General features: G+C 48.9%; 1 protein-coding gene across 1 annotated transcript in view; it reads right to left on the reverse strand.

The window, feature by feature from the left end:
• The window catches only part of GPC3 (glypican 3), a 149514-nt gene extending 141204 nt beyond the window's left edge, over window positions 1-8310 (reverse strand). Inside the window, exon 1 of the mRNA XM_065846453.2 lies at window positions 8062-8310. Coding sequence (XP_065702525.1) covers window positions 8062-8221 — 160 coding nt within the window. The 5' untranslated portion in view covers window positions 8222-8310. The remainder of the gene's footprint in view (window positions 1-8061) is intronic.
• Between the last annotated feature and the right edge of the window lie 6245 nt (window positions 8311-14555).

Below are 14555 nucleotides of genomic sequence, written 5' to 3' on the forward strand. Positions count from 1 at the left end.
AAAAACAAACAGGGACAATGGCAAAAGGAACAGCACTTGCGCTGGCAGTTCAATCTGCAACTCAAAGCACTGGTCAGTGATGCTAAACTTTGGTTTTTGACATTCCCAAAGCTCTCACTCCTGGAAGGAGTAGATAATTTTAAGAGAAGTATTGCTAGCGAAAAGGTGATAAATAAAATCAAGAAAAAAAAGAACACACACAAACACATATTTTGGATTCACATAACAGAAGATGGAACAGAAGAGGTGGAAGCGGCAGCAACAAAATGTCTCATTCCCAATCAACTTTCAATAGCAAACTGTGGCCCTCATCATGCAAAACTACATCTAATCTAATGCTGCTGTTAGAAACTGGAACAGTAAGCAACAACTCCATTAAAACCAGCCATCCAGGGCCAGGCAGCAGCAAGAACCCCCCACTTCAGTATCTGCCATCCAAACTGCAGCATGCCCCTGGCTGCAGGAGCAGCTTCCCAGTAGGCTCAGCACTGCCTAGAACCAGGATTAGGAAGCAGCCCCCAAGCCAGGGACCAACTGCCCAGACAGGGCTGAAGGCTCCACACACCTCTCAACCCTCTTTCTGACTTCCCTTTTGCTATGGAGGTTTTTATTCCCCTCAATAAAAGCAAGTTTGGTAAATTAGGTCTTTGCTCTAGAAGGATTACTCACATCCACTGTCTCACTAATTACTAGAAAGTGTCAAAACTCACTTTTGCAAGTATACGCTAGAAGAAGAGGATTAATACTAATGTCAGTTCAACCAGGTACCTGCTGAAGAAGAGCAATGCACACCACAGCGAGAAAACCAGCTGTCAGGGCTCAGCGACAGCAGAAACCCTCCTCCCTCCAGCCCCATCCCTTCCCCTGGCACAGCCTGGGAAAAACAACATTAAACGCTTCGTCTGACATGCATTTCACATGCAAAAGCAGCTTTAACCACTGCAAATCCTGCCATGGTTGCAAAACAGCACATAGCAAAGGGTGACCCACACCACCATCCCTACCTGGTGCCTCAGTTTTCCCTTCTACAAAACGGAGTACGCAGCACAAATTCCTCCGTCACGCCCTCTGACAGACTGAGCGCCACTGACACCTAAAGATGGAGGCTCAGCAGTTTGTGAGCTGGCCCATGCCAGAGGAGCACAGCGACAGGTATTTCATGCATCGAAAAAAATAGCAGGGACCATAAAACCATGTAACAGCAAGACACTGCATTAATGAGAGAAGCAGTAATAGAACAGCAAGTTTAAGAGGTTTTTTAAAGTCAAATCCAAGTCAATTTACACCGCAAAAAGGCTTAGCACGGTCCCTTTAACACTACAATAAAGACATAAATTTATTGTTAATACAAACCTTATTTCCTCCTATATTTATTATATTAGGTCACATTTCAAATTAAAAAAAAAAAAAAGCCTTCCATGATTAATGGAAATACCAATACAGACAATCTGAGAGTCGGCAATTAAGAGAGCTGTGCAAGTGAAAGCCAGGGATAGGAAGCAGCAAGGTCACCTACTCACCTCCCATCCTTCTTTTTAGCAATTAAGCCAGTTTCTCCCCTTAAATGGATTTTTCTTTTTGTGAAGTAAGTAAAGAAAGACAGACACATGCTGTAGGAGAGCAATCACAGAGGAGGAGGAAAGAGCCTGGGAATTAACTCTGACAGCTTAAAACATTTTACAGAGATAGCCAACTAACTCCAGTGACCAGAAACGTCACAGTAAATGCAACAGGTCAATACAGGTTCTTATAAGCCACCGGGGACAGAGTCCTTGGGGCAGTGCATTGCTACAGAGAGCCAAGGAACAGGGGCCTGACGCCCATCTGCCGGCTATTTTCCCAGATGGCAAGCAGACCTAAGCTGTCCCATCTGTAAGTCCCAGTAGTAAGGAAAGGAGGTTTTGATGCCCAGCAGCCCAGTCCCCCAGGAGCCACTAACCCACCCCACTGACCCCAGCAGACATCAATGAAACAGGGACAGAGCTTTCCAGTCAGCAAATATGTTTGGGGTCTATTCGTGCCATTGCTTGGAGGACCCTCTTCTGCACTCCTGCTGCAGCATCACCCAAGAGACCCAGATCCTGCACCCCAAGTGCTCAGACCTGTGCAAGGTGCAGGTGCTCCAGCAGCGTGGTGGATGCAGAGACTCGAATGCTTGGGAGGACACCACAAGCTTATGGACCAGACACTAGCGTGATTTAAACTGCCACACATTTTTTGGCTGCATAAACACAACGGAAAAGATCCTGTGAGTCATCAAATCCAACCGGCTGCCTCCCAGTCTACCCCCTCTAGACATTTTATCTAACACAAACACCCCCAGTGATAGCTCCTTGCAAGATAGCAAAGCCCATTCCCATGCCTAATGGCCCTTACTGTTAAGACTGTTTTTATCTCCCAGCCCACACACCCCCTCTTTTTCTGAAAGTTTCAAGTCATTACGCCTTGTAATGCCAGTCTCAGTCCTTGCAAACAACCTCCTCCTTCTGCTATAAATCAATACAAAATCATTTTTTGAAAGAAAGTGCCCCATGAATTACTCCAACAGTTTTATTAAATTGCATTTTGATGCTCACCTGCCAATCCTTGCAAGACCAGTGATACTGATGCAATGCTAGGGACTACAGCCTGACCCTCTGACACCCAACTCGTATGGGTGAGGAGGAGCTGGATGCGGCCCCTTCCACGGGCGCAGGGATGCCAGGCACCCTCGCAGCACCGGGCCATTTATGCCATCTTGGGGAGCAGCAGTGTAAATGCTGCAGTAATTGTGCATACACTCCTAGCCGACAGAACCAATCTCCACAGCTGCAGAAATTTCAGCAGCGCTCTCCCTCTTGCTCCTTCTTCTGACACAGGGAATTTCCACCAAAGACCAGCTAGCAGCGAATCTAAAGCATTAAATTTTACTTTGATGTACAATTATTCCCACAGATAGGTGGTCAGCACAGCAGAAGTGAAAAACTTTTAAGTGGAATAAATGTCAAAAAAAAAAAGGCCTGTTGAGATCATCCACAGGCAGCTGTGAACTCCTTCATAAGGCTTAAGGATTGTATTTTGATTTTAAGCATCCCAGGATCGCTCCAATCCTGTCATCCGATACAAGCAGACAAGCCGTGCTTTCCACTGGGCACACAAGCCTGCCCACCCAGATCCAACAGCAGCTTAAATCAGATTAACATTCCCCAAAAATTCACCCCAGGCACTGCAAAAATGAGAAACTGGCTCTGCTTAATGTTACATTCCTGCAGCCTTATCCCCATGTGACGGGAGGGCTCTGCTACCCCGTGCAGCGGCATCTTCACCTCCTGCAGTCTGGAAATGTCAGAGGGCTTCATCCTGCCCTCTTAGCTCACCAGTTTGTTAATATTACCCATAAAGCTGCAGCTTTGTGTTAATCTTCTTTCTCTAATTGTTTCACAGTCCGCATCATGCTTTAAGCAGATAAAAGCAGTGATTCACCCTTTAAATATAGTGGATTTTGCCCCAACTGTTTCAATACTTTTTTCTTTAATTAAAAACCTTCTGTTAAATTATGTGAGTAGGGGCTCATGAATTGGTTACTGGCTTTTAATGCTCAGAATTTGGGGGGAAAAGGAAATGCAACTGTTTAGAACTTAGGTTAAGTGCTGATCTTTTTAAAAACCTAATTAAGGAGATATAAATTATAAACCAACCTCATTCAATAGATGATTAAAGTTGGAATAGCATTAGTACTACATGGGATATTTATTACTGCTTAATTATCCTTTATTTTCTATTCCACCTTGTGTTTCACAAGGCAATCTGGCTCCGCATTCCCCCCAAAGTCTTACAACGTTGGCCAGACAATTGCCACACAAATATAACACTCTATAATATCACATCTTCTAGAAGAAGTTATGGAGAAAATAAAAAGGTTTTACACAGTAAGAGTTTCCTCCTAACAAATGTACAAATGGATCAACAACACTGTCATCAAAAACATGGAGTTAATTTGTGGGCACCCACTCAGCACACACATTCATTACAGTCACACGCACATACTCTATAGCCATTCCATAGACTGTGAAGAACACTGTTCAGGATGTTGTTCAAATTAACCCTTGGGAAAAAAAATAAACTTAATGATCTCACTATAAAACTACTGCCTGGGGAGGTTACTAAATTTTAGGGTTCTGCTCCTGCTCTCTTAACTATCAAGAGAGCAACTTGCAGGCCTGAAATAATTAAGAACAGAAAACTCAATTATCTAGTAAACTAAGATCTTAAACCACCATACTAAGCTAAATGGAAAGGCTGCACAGGGAGGAGTATCATTAGTCCCACTCAGGAAAAACACGATAATAGAGCAGGAGTACAAAGGGAGCCAGCTCACAAGCAAAGGTGCATTGAGGCCAGCGGGAAGAGTTGGGATGTTGGCACACACCAGCTGTCAAAAAGAAAAGAAAATAAAGAGAGAAGGAAGTTTGACATGCTCAGCCAGCCAGCTGTAAAGCTTTACACCTCAACTCCAAAAGCAAAAGGTTCACCTCCTCTGTTTTCTTAGGGCAAATCTATATTTGCTTCCATCAAAGAGAATGAACAAAAAGTTAGAAACTGCACTGTGCTGTGGGAGGAGGAAGACAGACCCACCAGCAGATATCTCTGCTGAGAACATTATTCCTCAGCTTCCACGCAATGAGGGGCAGAGGCACCCATCCCCTCTCCCCATCTTAGCAAGGCAGCAACTCACCCCTTCCCCTCCACCCACACACACACACCAGCCCAATTATCCACAGTGTCACCACAAACACAAATAAATCCCAATAGCAAAAATGAGAGAAAAAACAGACCAAGAAAAAATAAATGGAAATTCAAGTTACTGTTTATACCTGAGGAATTATGCAGGGAAAAGACAAAAGGAAGGAGAAAACCAAGACAGGCAGTGTAAGAAAAAAATGATTTAGTTATTAAGTTGCCCCAGCACAGTTATTAAGTTGTTGGCTCACGAGCTGGCATGAAGTCTCCACTTCAGAAAAGCCTATGGAAAGTGTTTTCCCATCATGCTGCCTTTGCTCCTCTCCAGCACCAGGCTCCTCATCTAGCTCAAACCGTTGGCATGAATTACATCCTCCCACCCCTCCAAACAGTCAGCCGCAGCTGACAGTACTTAGGTCGTGCTGCTCCCCACCTCCAAGCCTGCCAAAGCGTGCTCCAGAGCTGCAAAAACCTGGTCCCCAGGCTGCAGAACCGAAGGAGACCAAGTTTCTGCTCAATGCCTGATGCACGCCTCCAGCTACGATTGCTCCCGGAACATTAATACCGCTCACGAAACAGCACGACACTTCCCTCGCATTTTTTTAATTAAAAGTATCAGCCTGGTGTGGCTGGGCTCCCCTATGGGGAGCACTGTGCCGATGTCCCCCCAGCCCACGCACCACTGATCCAGTAAAATGGAGCTGCGGGACATTTCTCATGCATGTGTTGCAACTCAGCAGCATTTCCTCTGCTTATGCCTTCAGCCACGACCGCTCTTAATGCAAAATGTGGCTTCCAGGAGTCATTTTTTTCTGTTTGCATCAAGAAACTCCACATTTTAAATAAGTTGTTTAAACCCCTCAGTTTCTCCAGGGTGATATGATCTATAGGCAAAGGTTTTCAGAATTGATTCCACAGTGATTTGTGGCTGGCAACTCCAAAACTTTTTTTTTTATTTAATTGACAGATGTATGAAAGGAAGAAAAGCAATAAACAGAAGCCTGGGAAATAGTCCTTGAGTGATGTTCCCCTATTACAGAGATTTATGCAGCTGCTACCAAGAGAAGCAAGTCCTCTGAAGTGTAATTACTACACAGAGTCATGCAAGATGGGCCAGATCTGAGGTATAAGCAAGCAGTCATTGCTGTAATTACGCTCAAGTTTATGTACTTAGGCAAATGTAAAATCCACTTTCTATTTGATATGTGGGAACTTTATCATCATAACAAGCTGGAAGCATTCACTTGAAACACCAGCCCTATTACAAGATATTGATCCAGCTACCCACAGGCTCTGCAGAGAGGCAAAGGGCTCCTTCCACCTTCTGAAGACCAGGGATGCAGACAGGGCTCCCAGGGCAGCAAGAGCACAACTGAGCAACTCCAGCAGCCTGAATCCTGCTGGGAAAGGAAGATGCCCAGGCAAAAGCTCCAAGAAAGTTATTTCACTGACTTACACTGCAGCACGGGAAGGTCTCTTTGTTTACAAACAAACAACAGAATTTGTCATTTTAGTGGCAATAAGAGCAGCTCTTTCGCCTCCCTGCAACTCCCCATGCAAACATTTAATTGCAAAGCATTTCCAGTGCTGGCTCCATGCTGACCAAGAGACTGAGGTCCTGCAGGATGGGGAGAGAAGAAACGCTCCTCCTGCAGCTAGTCTGATGGGAGCATGAAGAGTCAAAAATTACATGGGAAGGGGATGTAAGGATTGGAAGGGATAAAATCATTTCAGCTGGAAGAGACCCTCAGGATCATCAAGCCAACCATAACCTAATTCTAGCACTGAACCATGTCCGTAAGAACCTCATCTAAACACCTTTTAAAGCCCTCCAGGGATGGTGACTCTACCACTTCCCTGGGCAGCAAGGGAGGTGTTCTCTCACCAAGATTTAAATCTAAACTCTCCTTCTATATCTCACAGCTGGTGGTAAGCTGAGCCATCGCTACAGTTCTACAGAGCATGAGGTTTTGGGATTTGCACCAGCAGACAAGACCTCACAGTCGCAGCCTGGGCGCCCTGCTTCTCCCCTTCCTCCTGTGCTGCAGCAGATCGTTGCTGAAGCAAGTCTTGTATTTCTGGCCTGTGCGACACTGAATACAAGAAATGTAACTCAACACATCATTATTAAAAGCAGCTACTGCTGGCAATGATGTCATTGCACCTCCCCTGCCTGTCACATTTGCCTGTTACCTCTTTCTTTTCATACTTTGATCTTAAGCTTTTCAGGGCAGTTATTCGCTGCTGCATATTTAACCTAACACACAGCACCTGAGCTCTCCAGGCAGCTCCATAACACAGCTATCAAATCCTGTCGCCTTGTGTACACACACTCTGAGCGCATAGCCACCCACCTGGAGGAGCCGACACTCCCTAGTTACCAAAAAGCTGAAAAGGGACCTTTAAAAGCCACGGCATTCAGTTATTTCGCTCACATTTTAAAACAAGAACACAGCACATATACTGAAAGCAGCCTTGTAGGATGTAAGTGGTGAGATTTGGTGCGGCACCACACAGGGGAATTGCACAGCACAGTTAACACCTCGTCCAAATGGGTAACAACCCCCGCATGGTACACACACGGCTTAGAGAACACACTGCCGCCTGTTTGCAGCCCCGTTTGCTGGAGCTGTGGCAGCCCTTGAGCTCAGGCTGGGGATGCGGGTCTGGATGCTCCCGGAGTCCCGCTCCAGAGCGGGATTCCCCTCAGATGGCAGCTTTGCTCATCACAGCGCTGCCTGGCACACACTGCGCTGTGGAATACAGCTCCGGCAGCCCCAGGACCAGCAGAGGCGCAGCGGGGGCGCGGTGGCTCCGCTCGCTGGCGGGGCTGCCGCGCTCTCCCGGGCACCAAGCACCGGACAAGCGCGACCGGCAGGCGAGGGCGGCCGGTTCCGCAGGCAGCGCACAGCTCTGCCCGGCAGCAGAAGTTCGCACATAAGCGTCCTCTAGGTAAAAGATCCCTCCGAAAAAAGAAAAGCGAACAGCAAGAACCCCGCTCAGCCAGGAGACTTCCATGGCAGGGACGTAACCGCAGACTCCGTTTTAACCCGGAGCGGCCCCCGAAGTGCGGAGCCCGGCGGTCGCCGCCACCGAGCGGCCAGCAGCCCAGCAGCCCAGCTGCCGGGGCAGAGCAGCGCCCCGCGGGAGAGCGGGCAGCGCACACCCGGCTCCGCAGGTCCCGCAGCCGCACAGCGACCTCCCCGCGCTCCCCTCCCGGGCCGCTGCAGCTGTGTCGCCCTGCACCCGAGCAGCCCCCGGGCACGGCAAACCGCCACCCTCAGGGCACCAGCGAACCCCGGGAGGGAACGGCCAGCAAGCCACGGGGCCCGGCGGTCTCACCTGGCACGGGGCTCTCAGGCACCCACTTTGCTCCGGGCTGCAGCACCTGGAAAGCGGCGCGGACCGAGCGGCAGGCGGCTTCCCCCGCCGGCTGCGCACTCCCCGGAGCACCGAGCAGCGCGGCCAGCAACAGCAGCAGCGCTCCGCCGCTCCCCGACATCCTCCCGGGGCGCTCCTCTACACCCCACCGGCAGGCATCCCCCCGCGGGCTGGGTCTCACCGGGACCAGCTGCTGCACACCGGAGCTCAGCGCCGGGACGGGCTCCGCGCGCACCGCCCCAGCCCGCCCCACCGCGCGCCCATTGGCCCCCGCCCGAGCCGGCCCTTGAGCTGATTGGTGCCCGCTCCGGTACCGGCAAACTTGCCCAGCGCGCGGCACCGCCCCGGCGCTCATTGGCTCCGCGGCGCGCGCGGGAGGCTGCCCCACCCTGCCCCGCCCGGCGCGCGCCCCACCTGCCGCACGAACAGTCCCGCGCTGCGGCCCCGTGCACGCGCTGAGGTGTGGCCCCGTGCACGCGCTGGGGTGTGGCCCCGTGCACGTGCTGGGGTGTGGCCGCGTGCACGCGCTGGGGTGTGGCCCCGTGCACGCGCTGGGGTGTGGCCGCGTGCACACGCTGGGGTGTGGCCTCGCCGCTGGCAGCAGCTGCTCCGCGTTCGCGCGGGCCCGGGGGCAGCAGCGCTGCGGGGTCGCGCGGGTCCGGGTGTCGCTCTGGCGCGTCCCCAGGTGCTGTCTGTGCCACCCGGCCCGGTGCCACGCGTGTATCTGGCGTGGGGTGCAGAGGGTTTGTGGTCTCTGGTTTGCACACACACGTGGAGTGCGAGCTGTTTGTGCTGTGCCGGGAATAACCAAACCATGTCTTGAGCCCCCGCTGTCCGCAGGGTGAGCTGTGGGGAAGAGCTTAGTCCCACCACAGCCACCCCCATTCCCACCCGACTGACAGCCTGGGGTGCCCCTGGGTGAGTGCTGGGCGAATTACCTGAGGGGCTCCGCTGGAAGCTGGCAGCCATGCCTGGGCAGGCTGGATTGCTCCACCAAGGCCAGTTCCCCACCAGTTTCCATCCCTCACTTACCAAGATGAACCCCCACAGGGACCCCCGGGCCTGGCAGGACCCCGTGTCCCCCAGCCACAGGGACCCTCGGTGCAGAAACTGCTGCATCCAGGACAGCCCTGCTCTGTCCCACCAGTAAAAAACCCTAAATACCAGCAAGGCGTGCTCATCTGGAAGGGGCCCAGGCTGCTTGTTGCTTGGCAAGAGCTGTATAAAAAGAGAAGCAAGCAGGGTGAAGGAAAGCTTCATTTAAAAAGCAAGGGCCACATACAAAAAATTGCCAAAATGGTGTTTGCCCAGTCTGTCTCCTCGCTGCTCACCCCCAGCCTGCAAAGTGCTGCTTCTGCAGGGCAAAACAGTGAGGGAGCAAGCTTCAGCAGAAACACAGAAAAAAAATCTGGTTTAAATTTCTAGTGCAAGCACAGGATCAAATTATCGCTAATGGCTTGCTACCAGCTCCTTTTCACTCTGAAATTTTGAAGAGGGATGAAAAATGGAAGTCTAACCTGTGTGTTTGTTCTAAGAAAATGCCTGCCAGGGAGACATTGTTAAAATATATTATGGATATGAGACTAATAAGCTGGAATGTGCGACACATCTTGTTGGTTAATGGATTGTCGGAGCCTGTTGCTGTCCGCAGACTGCACTATTTATTATACATTTATTGTGTCTAGTAAGCACGGCTGACAAAACTCACATTAACCGGGCAGCAAAAAGTCCTGCTTTGCAGGAATTTGGAAACTTCATTTTGCTCAGGGGAGCAGGTGCTCCACAAAGCAAACTGCTCCCGATTTCAGCAGGCAGCAGAGCCAGCATGCGCCCCGTGATGTGGCTGAGGACTCATCCTTCACACATTTTCATTTCTCCTGGTTCCTTACATGAAAGACCGTGACATGTGCTTCAGCTCATGTGAGCCAAGTCGTGCTAGATAGTTCATATATCTTTTCTGCATCTTCTTCATTGACTTGGTGATGGATTTGTTATGTTTATGCAACAGTTTGTGTTTTGGGTACAGTATTGCTTTATGTTAGAAATCAATTGGGCTGAACTGCAGAATACAAAGGCTGGTATTTGAAGCACTCCTTTATATACACTATTGCAATCTATATTATGTTTATGGTCTGAATTACAGTTGTCTAAAAAGCATTCGAGCATATCCTGTGTTCATCTTCAAACCTGCTGTGTGTATTTCATTAAGTACAGGAGGCTTTTACTGTTCCAGGTAAGTACACAGATACTGTCAAGCATGCCATTATAGCAAAGAATTACATACAGTGCCAAATAGGCGGCATTTAGGTATCTCTGCTAAGATGAGGGAATGCTTTAAGATTTCAAACCAAATTAGAAAACAACATTACTGCCCTTTACTGCATCTGGCTTCACAGTGGGATCTGTCATTATCTTGACAATGACTCCCTGCAAAAATAAAGTTTATCAACAAGGAGCTATGTCAGAAGCCAGTTCCTGAGCCCAAAGGGCACTCTCCATGCCGTGCCTGCAGAGGCATTCTCTGGGTGACAATAGCAGACACTCTCACGTCCATCAGGACCACAACAGCCCAAAGGAGGTCTAAAGCAATTTTCCTGAGCACCGCACATCCACGTGTCTTGTCCTTTTAATGTCAGAGAGGAGCCAGTGCAGGTTTGTCCCAGAGGAGAAAGCAGACGATTTGCTCCAAGATCAGAGGCAAAGTCACTGGATTACTTGTCTGCCAGCAGATGTAGTAAGAGCCAAGTCGTTGTCTCATATCCAGGACGATAATTTCCTTTGTTACAACTGCTCATACCATAAAAATTTCACTTAATCATCCACCTGCCTCAAGCCTGTAAGTAATGAGAGGCAGGATCGCGTGTAGCTGATTTTATCAAATGCTCTTATGAAGTTCTCCACTGGGAAAACCCTGAATCAATTAAAACGCCAAGGAGACATGTAGGAGAGGGATTCATACTCCCCAGTAGACACTCACCAGGCTATCAACACATTTCACTTGCTCTTCCTCTACGGAAGGGATGGGTGAGCTCCATGGGGACGAGGTCAGCTGAGCCGTGCCTATAGCAGAGGAAATCACCGTGGGGCAGGGGAGAAAAGAAAAAACCTCGAGCATCTGTTGGCACGTGTCCATGCTTTAGCAGATACCTGTCAGCCTACATGGGCATGTTCTGGCCTGGCTTTCTCATCCCTGCTGTGATTGCGCTGTGCTGACCGTGGCTTGAGATCTTGCGTGTCCTGTTGAAATCAAGAGCTGCAGGTAATGATGGCTTCTCCCTGTCAAAATGACCCTTTCCATCTTATTCTGCATCCTGCAGAAGCTGCATTTGTAGGGTTTAATAACTACTTGTGGAGGAGGAGAAGGGAGAAGCTCTTCGCTATAAAACACTACTCTCACGTTGTTTGATGGAAAAAAGAAAAGTGCATTTGCCATGGGGTATTGGGAGAGATGATGGATTGCCAGGTAGCAAACATCCCTCCCCTCCTTGGCAGGATGTTGTATTCCATGTGCCATACAGGAATGCTGATAGATTCATAAAGCATTAGCCTTTTTCTCACCCCAAAAAGCAGTGGCTGATAAATCACTAGCTCTCTGGAGTTTGTTGGGAGCAGATCAAACAGCAGAAGCAGCGAAGCCTTCAGAAAGATGCATCACTTCAGGACACTGCAGATACCAATAGAGCTGTACATCAAGAATACCTGGACAGACTACTTTACCTCTCCAAAAATGAAATACTTCAGAACTGGAGGTTTTTTGCAAGTATGTACCAGTCTCAGTCACACTTACATCAGAAATGCCTCCCGGAGCCTTGGAAAATCTCTGCACTCCAGTCTTGGGGATTTCCCCTTTGTTTACAAGATTGTGAAAATCTTCTCTCCCACCATGGGACAGAAAACTTTCTGAAACTGTACAATATTTCATGGGACAAAATCCCAGCCAGACCCAAACTTTTCCAAACTATCTCTTAACTGTAGATAAGACACAAGTTTTGCAGGGAGCAGCTAGATTTACAGCTAACCATCCAATTATTGGTAAAACTAAAAATGAACTGACACAGAAGATGTGGCTCAAAAGCTTTTCCACACCCCCCCACATCTCTGGAGGACCCAAAACACATTATGAAAGGACGAAACCTGCGGCATGTTGGAGTTTGGGGGATGCTGGTCATGGGACGCAGCCGTCTGGGAGGGAGGATGTTCGTAGCACTCCTCACCACTGCCTCAGTTGCAATTCCCATCTCTTCTGCAGCTCACAGTGAGCGGGGCTGAGCGCTGGCAGACCCATCCCAGAGGGTTCCTAGGCAGAAGAGAATCACCTGAGATGAATCAAAGCAGAAGAAACGGAAGAAAACTATTCACTGTGCACTGCTGCCTCTGCTGGGAGCACAGGGCAGACATTTCTCAAGCTGATATTTTCATTTATCATGGTCCCAATGATTAATCAGCTGAAGAGATGCTGCCAGGAGACAGCCCAGAAGGGATCAACCCAGAGCATACACCTACGAAAATGAAGTGCTGCCAACAATTACCAGCCTGGGGCTGCAGGCCACGGGCATCCCGCTCATGCGGGAGCTGGGGTGTAAAATGACTGGGCACTGCTGTGACCCGGCCCTGCACAGAGCCAGCAGACTGACAGCTTCAGCGCAGGCATGGGGAGCACTGGGGATTTAACTCTGGAAAGATGCTGCACTCCCGTTTCCCCACAGCAGCACAGGCTCAGCAGCACAGAGTGAGCTCCGCAAGCAGGCAAAGTAACAGACGAGGTGGCGCCCGGTGCGTGCTCTAAGTGCAAAGCAAGGCTGGATCTTTGCAGACCAGTAAGAGTTATGTGGCTGCACACACTCCTGAAGTCCTGCTGTAAAATGCAAAGAGCACACAAGCTTTGAGGTGGGATTTACAGCAGAACCAATAGAAGTTATATTGAATATATAAATTGCTCCCACTCCAAAGGAGGCCACGACATATTCAAGTGTCTTTCCAGGAGTACTTTTTTCCTGTACAGTGGCACCACATAAAATCTGATTTATGCCTTATTAAATTATTTTAATGCTTAATATTACATGCAAAAACTCTGTGAAGAGATATATTAGCTGAGCATTTCTGCTAGGCTCATGCAGAAGCTGTCTCCAATCGCATGGTAATGAGGCTCTTCCAAAGGTATCAGAAGCATTAGACTGCTCCTCAAACACTACTTTGTGGGTAGATGAGCAGGTGAGTGACTCAGTGGCAACTTTTATATGCCATAATTCAAGAAATTTTAGGGACACAGCATTCCTCTCCCTCACCGACACAGATCAGGAGTCATTGCTGGAGCCAGTGTATTTGGAGCAGCCCCAGCGAGCATCGAGTCCCAGCCGGGGAAGAGACCGTGGGACAAAGCAATGTCAAACAGCATGAAGAGCCTCCATCAATGACAGGACAGCTCTGTGGCCAGCGATGGGCTTCCGCAGTGGCCAGCGATGGGCTCCCGCAGTGGCCAGCCACTGCGCAGCAGGAGGGACAACATCTCTGTTACTTGCTGTGCTCCCCCCCAGCACCTTCTTCTCTCTCCCTCCTTTTTGGGCTTCTCACTCTTTTCTTTGTTATGAAGGAAGGTCATTGCACACGACGCCATGGAGGAAAAGCTGCCCATTGGGAGATCACAACCTTGCCGTGATGAGTATTTTTCAGCTGCATTCATGGCCTGGCCCTCCCAGAAGCGACTCGAGCCACAGCTACACAAGAAGCCGAGTGAGTTTCCCTCCTGCTCAGACAGGCTCGGAGTTCAGCACGTGTTGAGCTTCTCATTATTAGCATCCTCACTTGCATCTGCAAGGCTATGAATAGGTCTCGAAGGGCTTTGTCATAAAGATTGCGTTCTTCTCGCACAAGCCAAATAATCTAATAATAAAATAAATAAAGATTTAATACTTACACACTTGAAGGCATTTCCCAAACAACAACTAATTATCCTGCTGGATACTTATCCAGGTTTCACCCCTCTGCAGAGGAGGGCAGCATATCGACAGAAGGGAAGTTTTCTTTCAAAAGGAGCCTCAGTAGACATCCACGTTTGTCTCATTTCCAGTCAGTTAGAATAATGAACCACCTTGCATACAGAGATTTATTTTGTTTTTAAATGCTAAATCATTCCTGCGCATAACATGTAAATGTCAGGGCTCTCAAAGAGCTCTTTGGGGGGTTGGAGTTTTGTTTATATTATTACTATTAAACATTAAGCAGAAATTGAGAAGCAGATAAATGTGAAGCAGAGGTAGTTTCTTCTGACTCCCCCTAGCCCTTTAAATAAGACTGAAAACCCACCCCTGACATGTGGTGTCTTAAGTAGAAATTCTCCTCAAATGCAGAAATCTTTCTGTGTGTGCGTGTTTCAGGGACAGGATGGGAAAGAAAGGGAGAGCAAGCTGCTGTGCTTCACCCCGATCCATGTTTTTATTTGAGTGGAGGACACTTCA

This window comes from Patagioenas fasciata, chromosome 11, assembly GCF_037038585.1.
Source record: "Patagioenas fasciata isolate bPatFas1 chromosome 11, bPatFas1.hap1, whole genome shotgun sequence".
NCBI lineage: Eukaryota > Metazoa > Chordata > Aves > Columbiformes > Columbidae > Patagioenas > Patagioenas fasciata.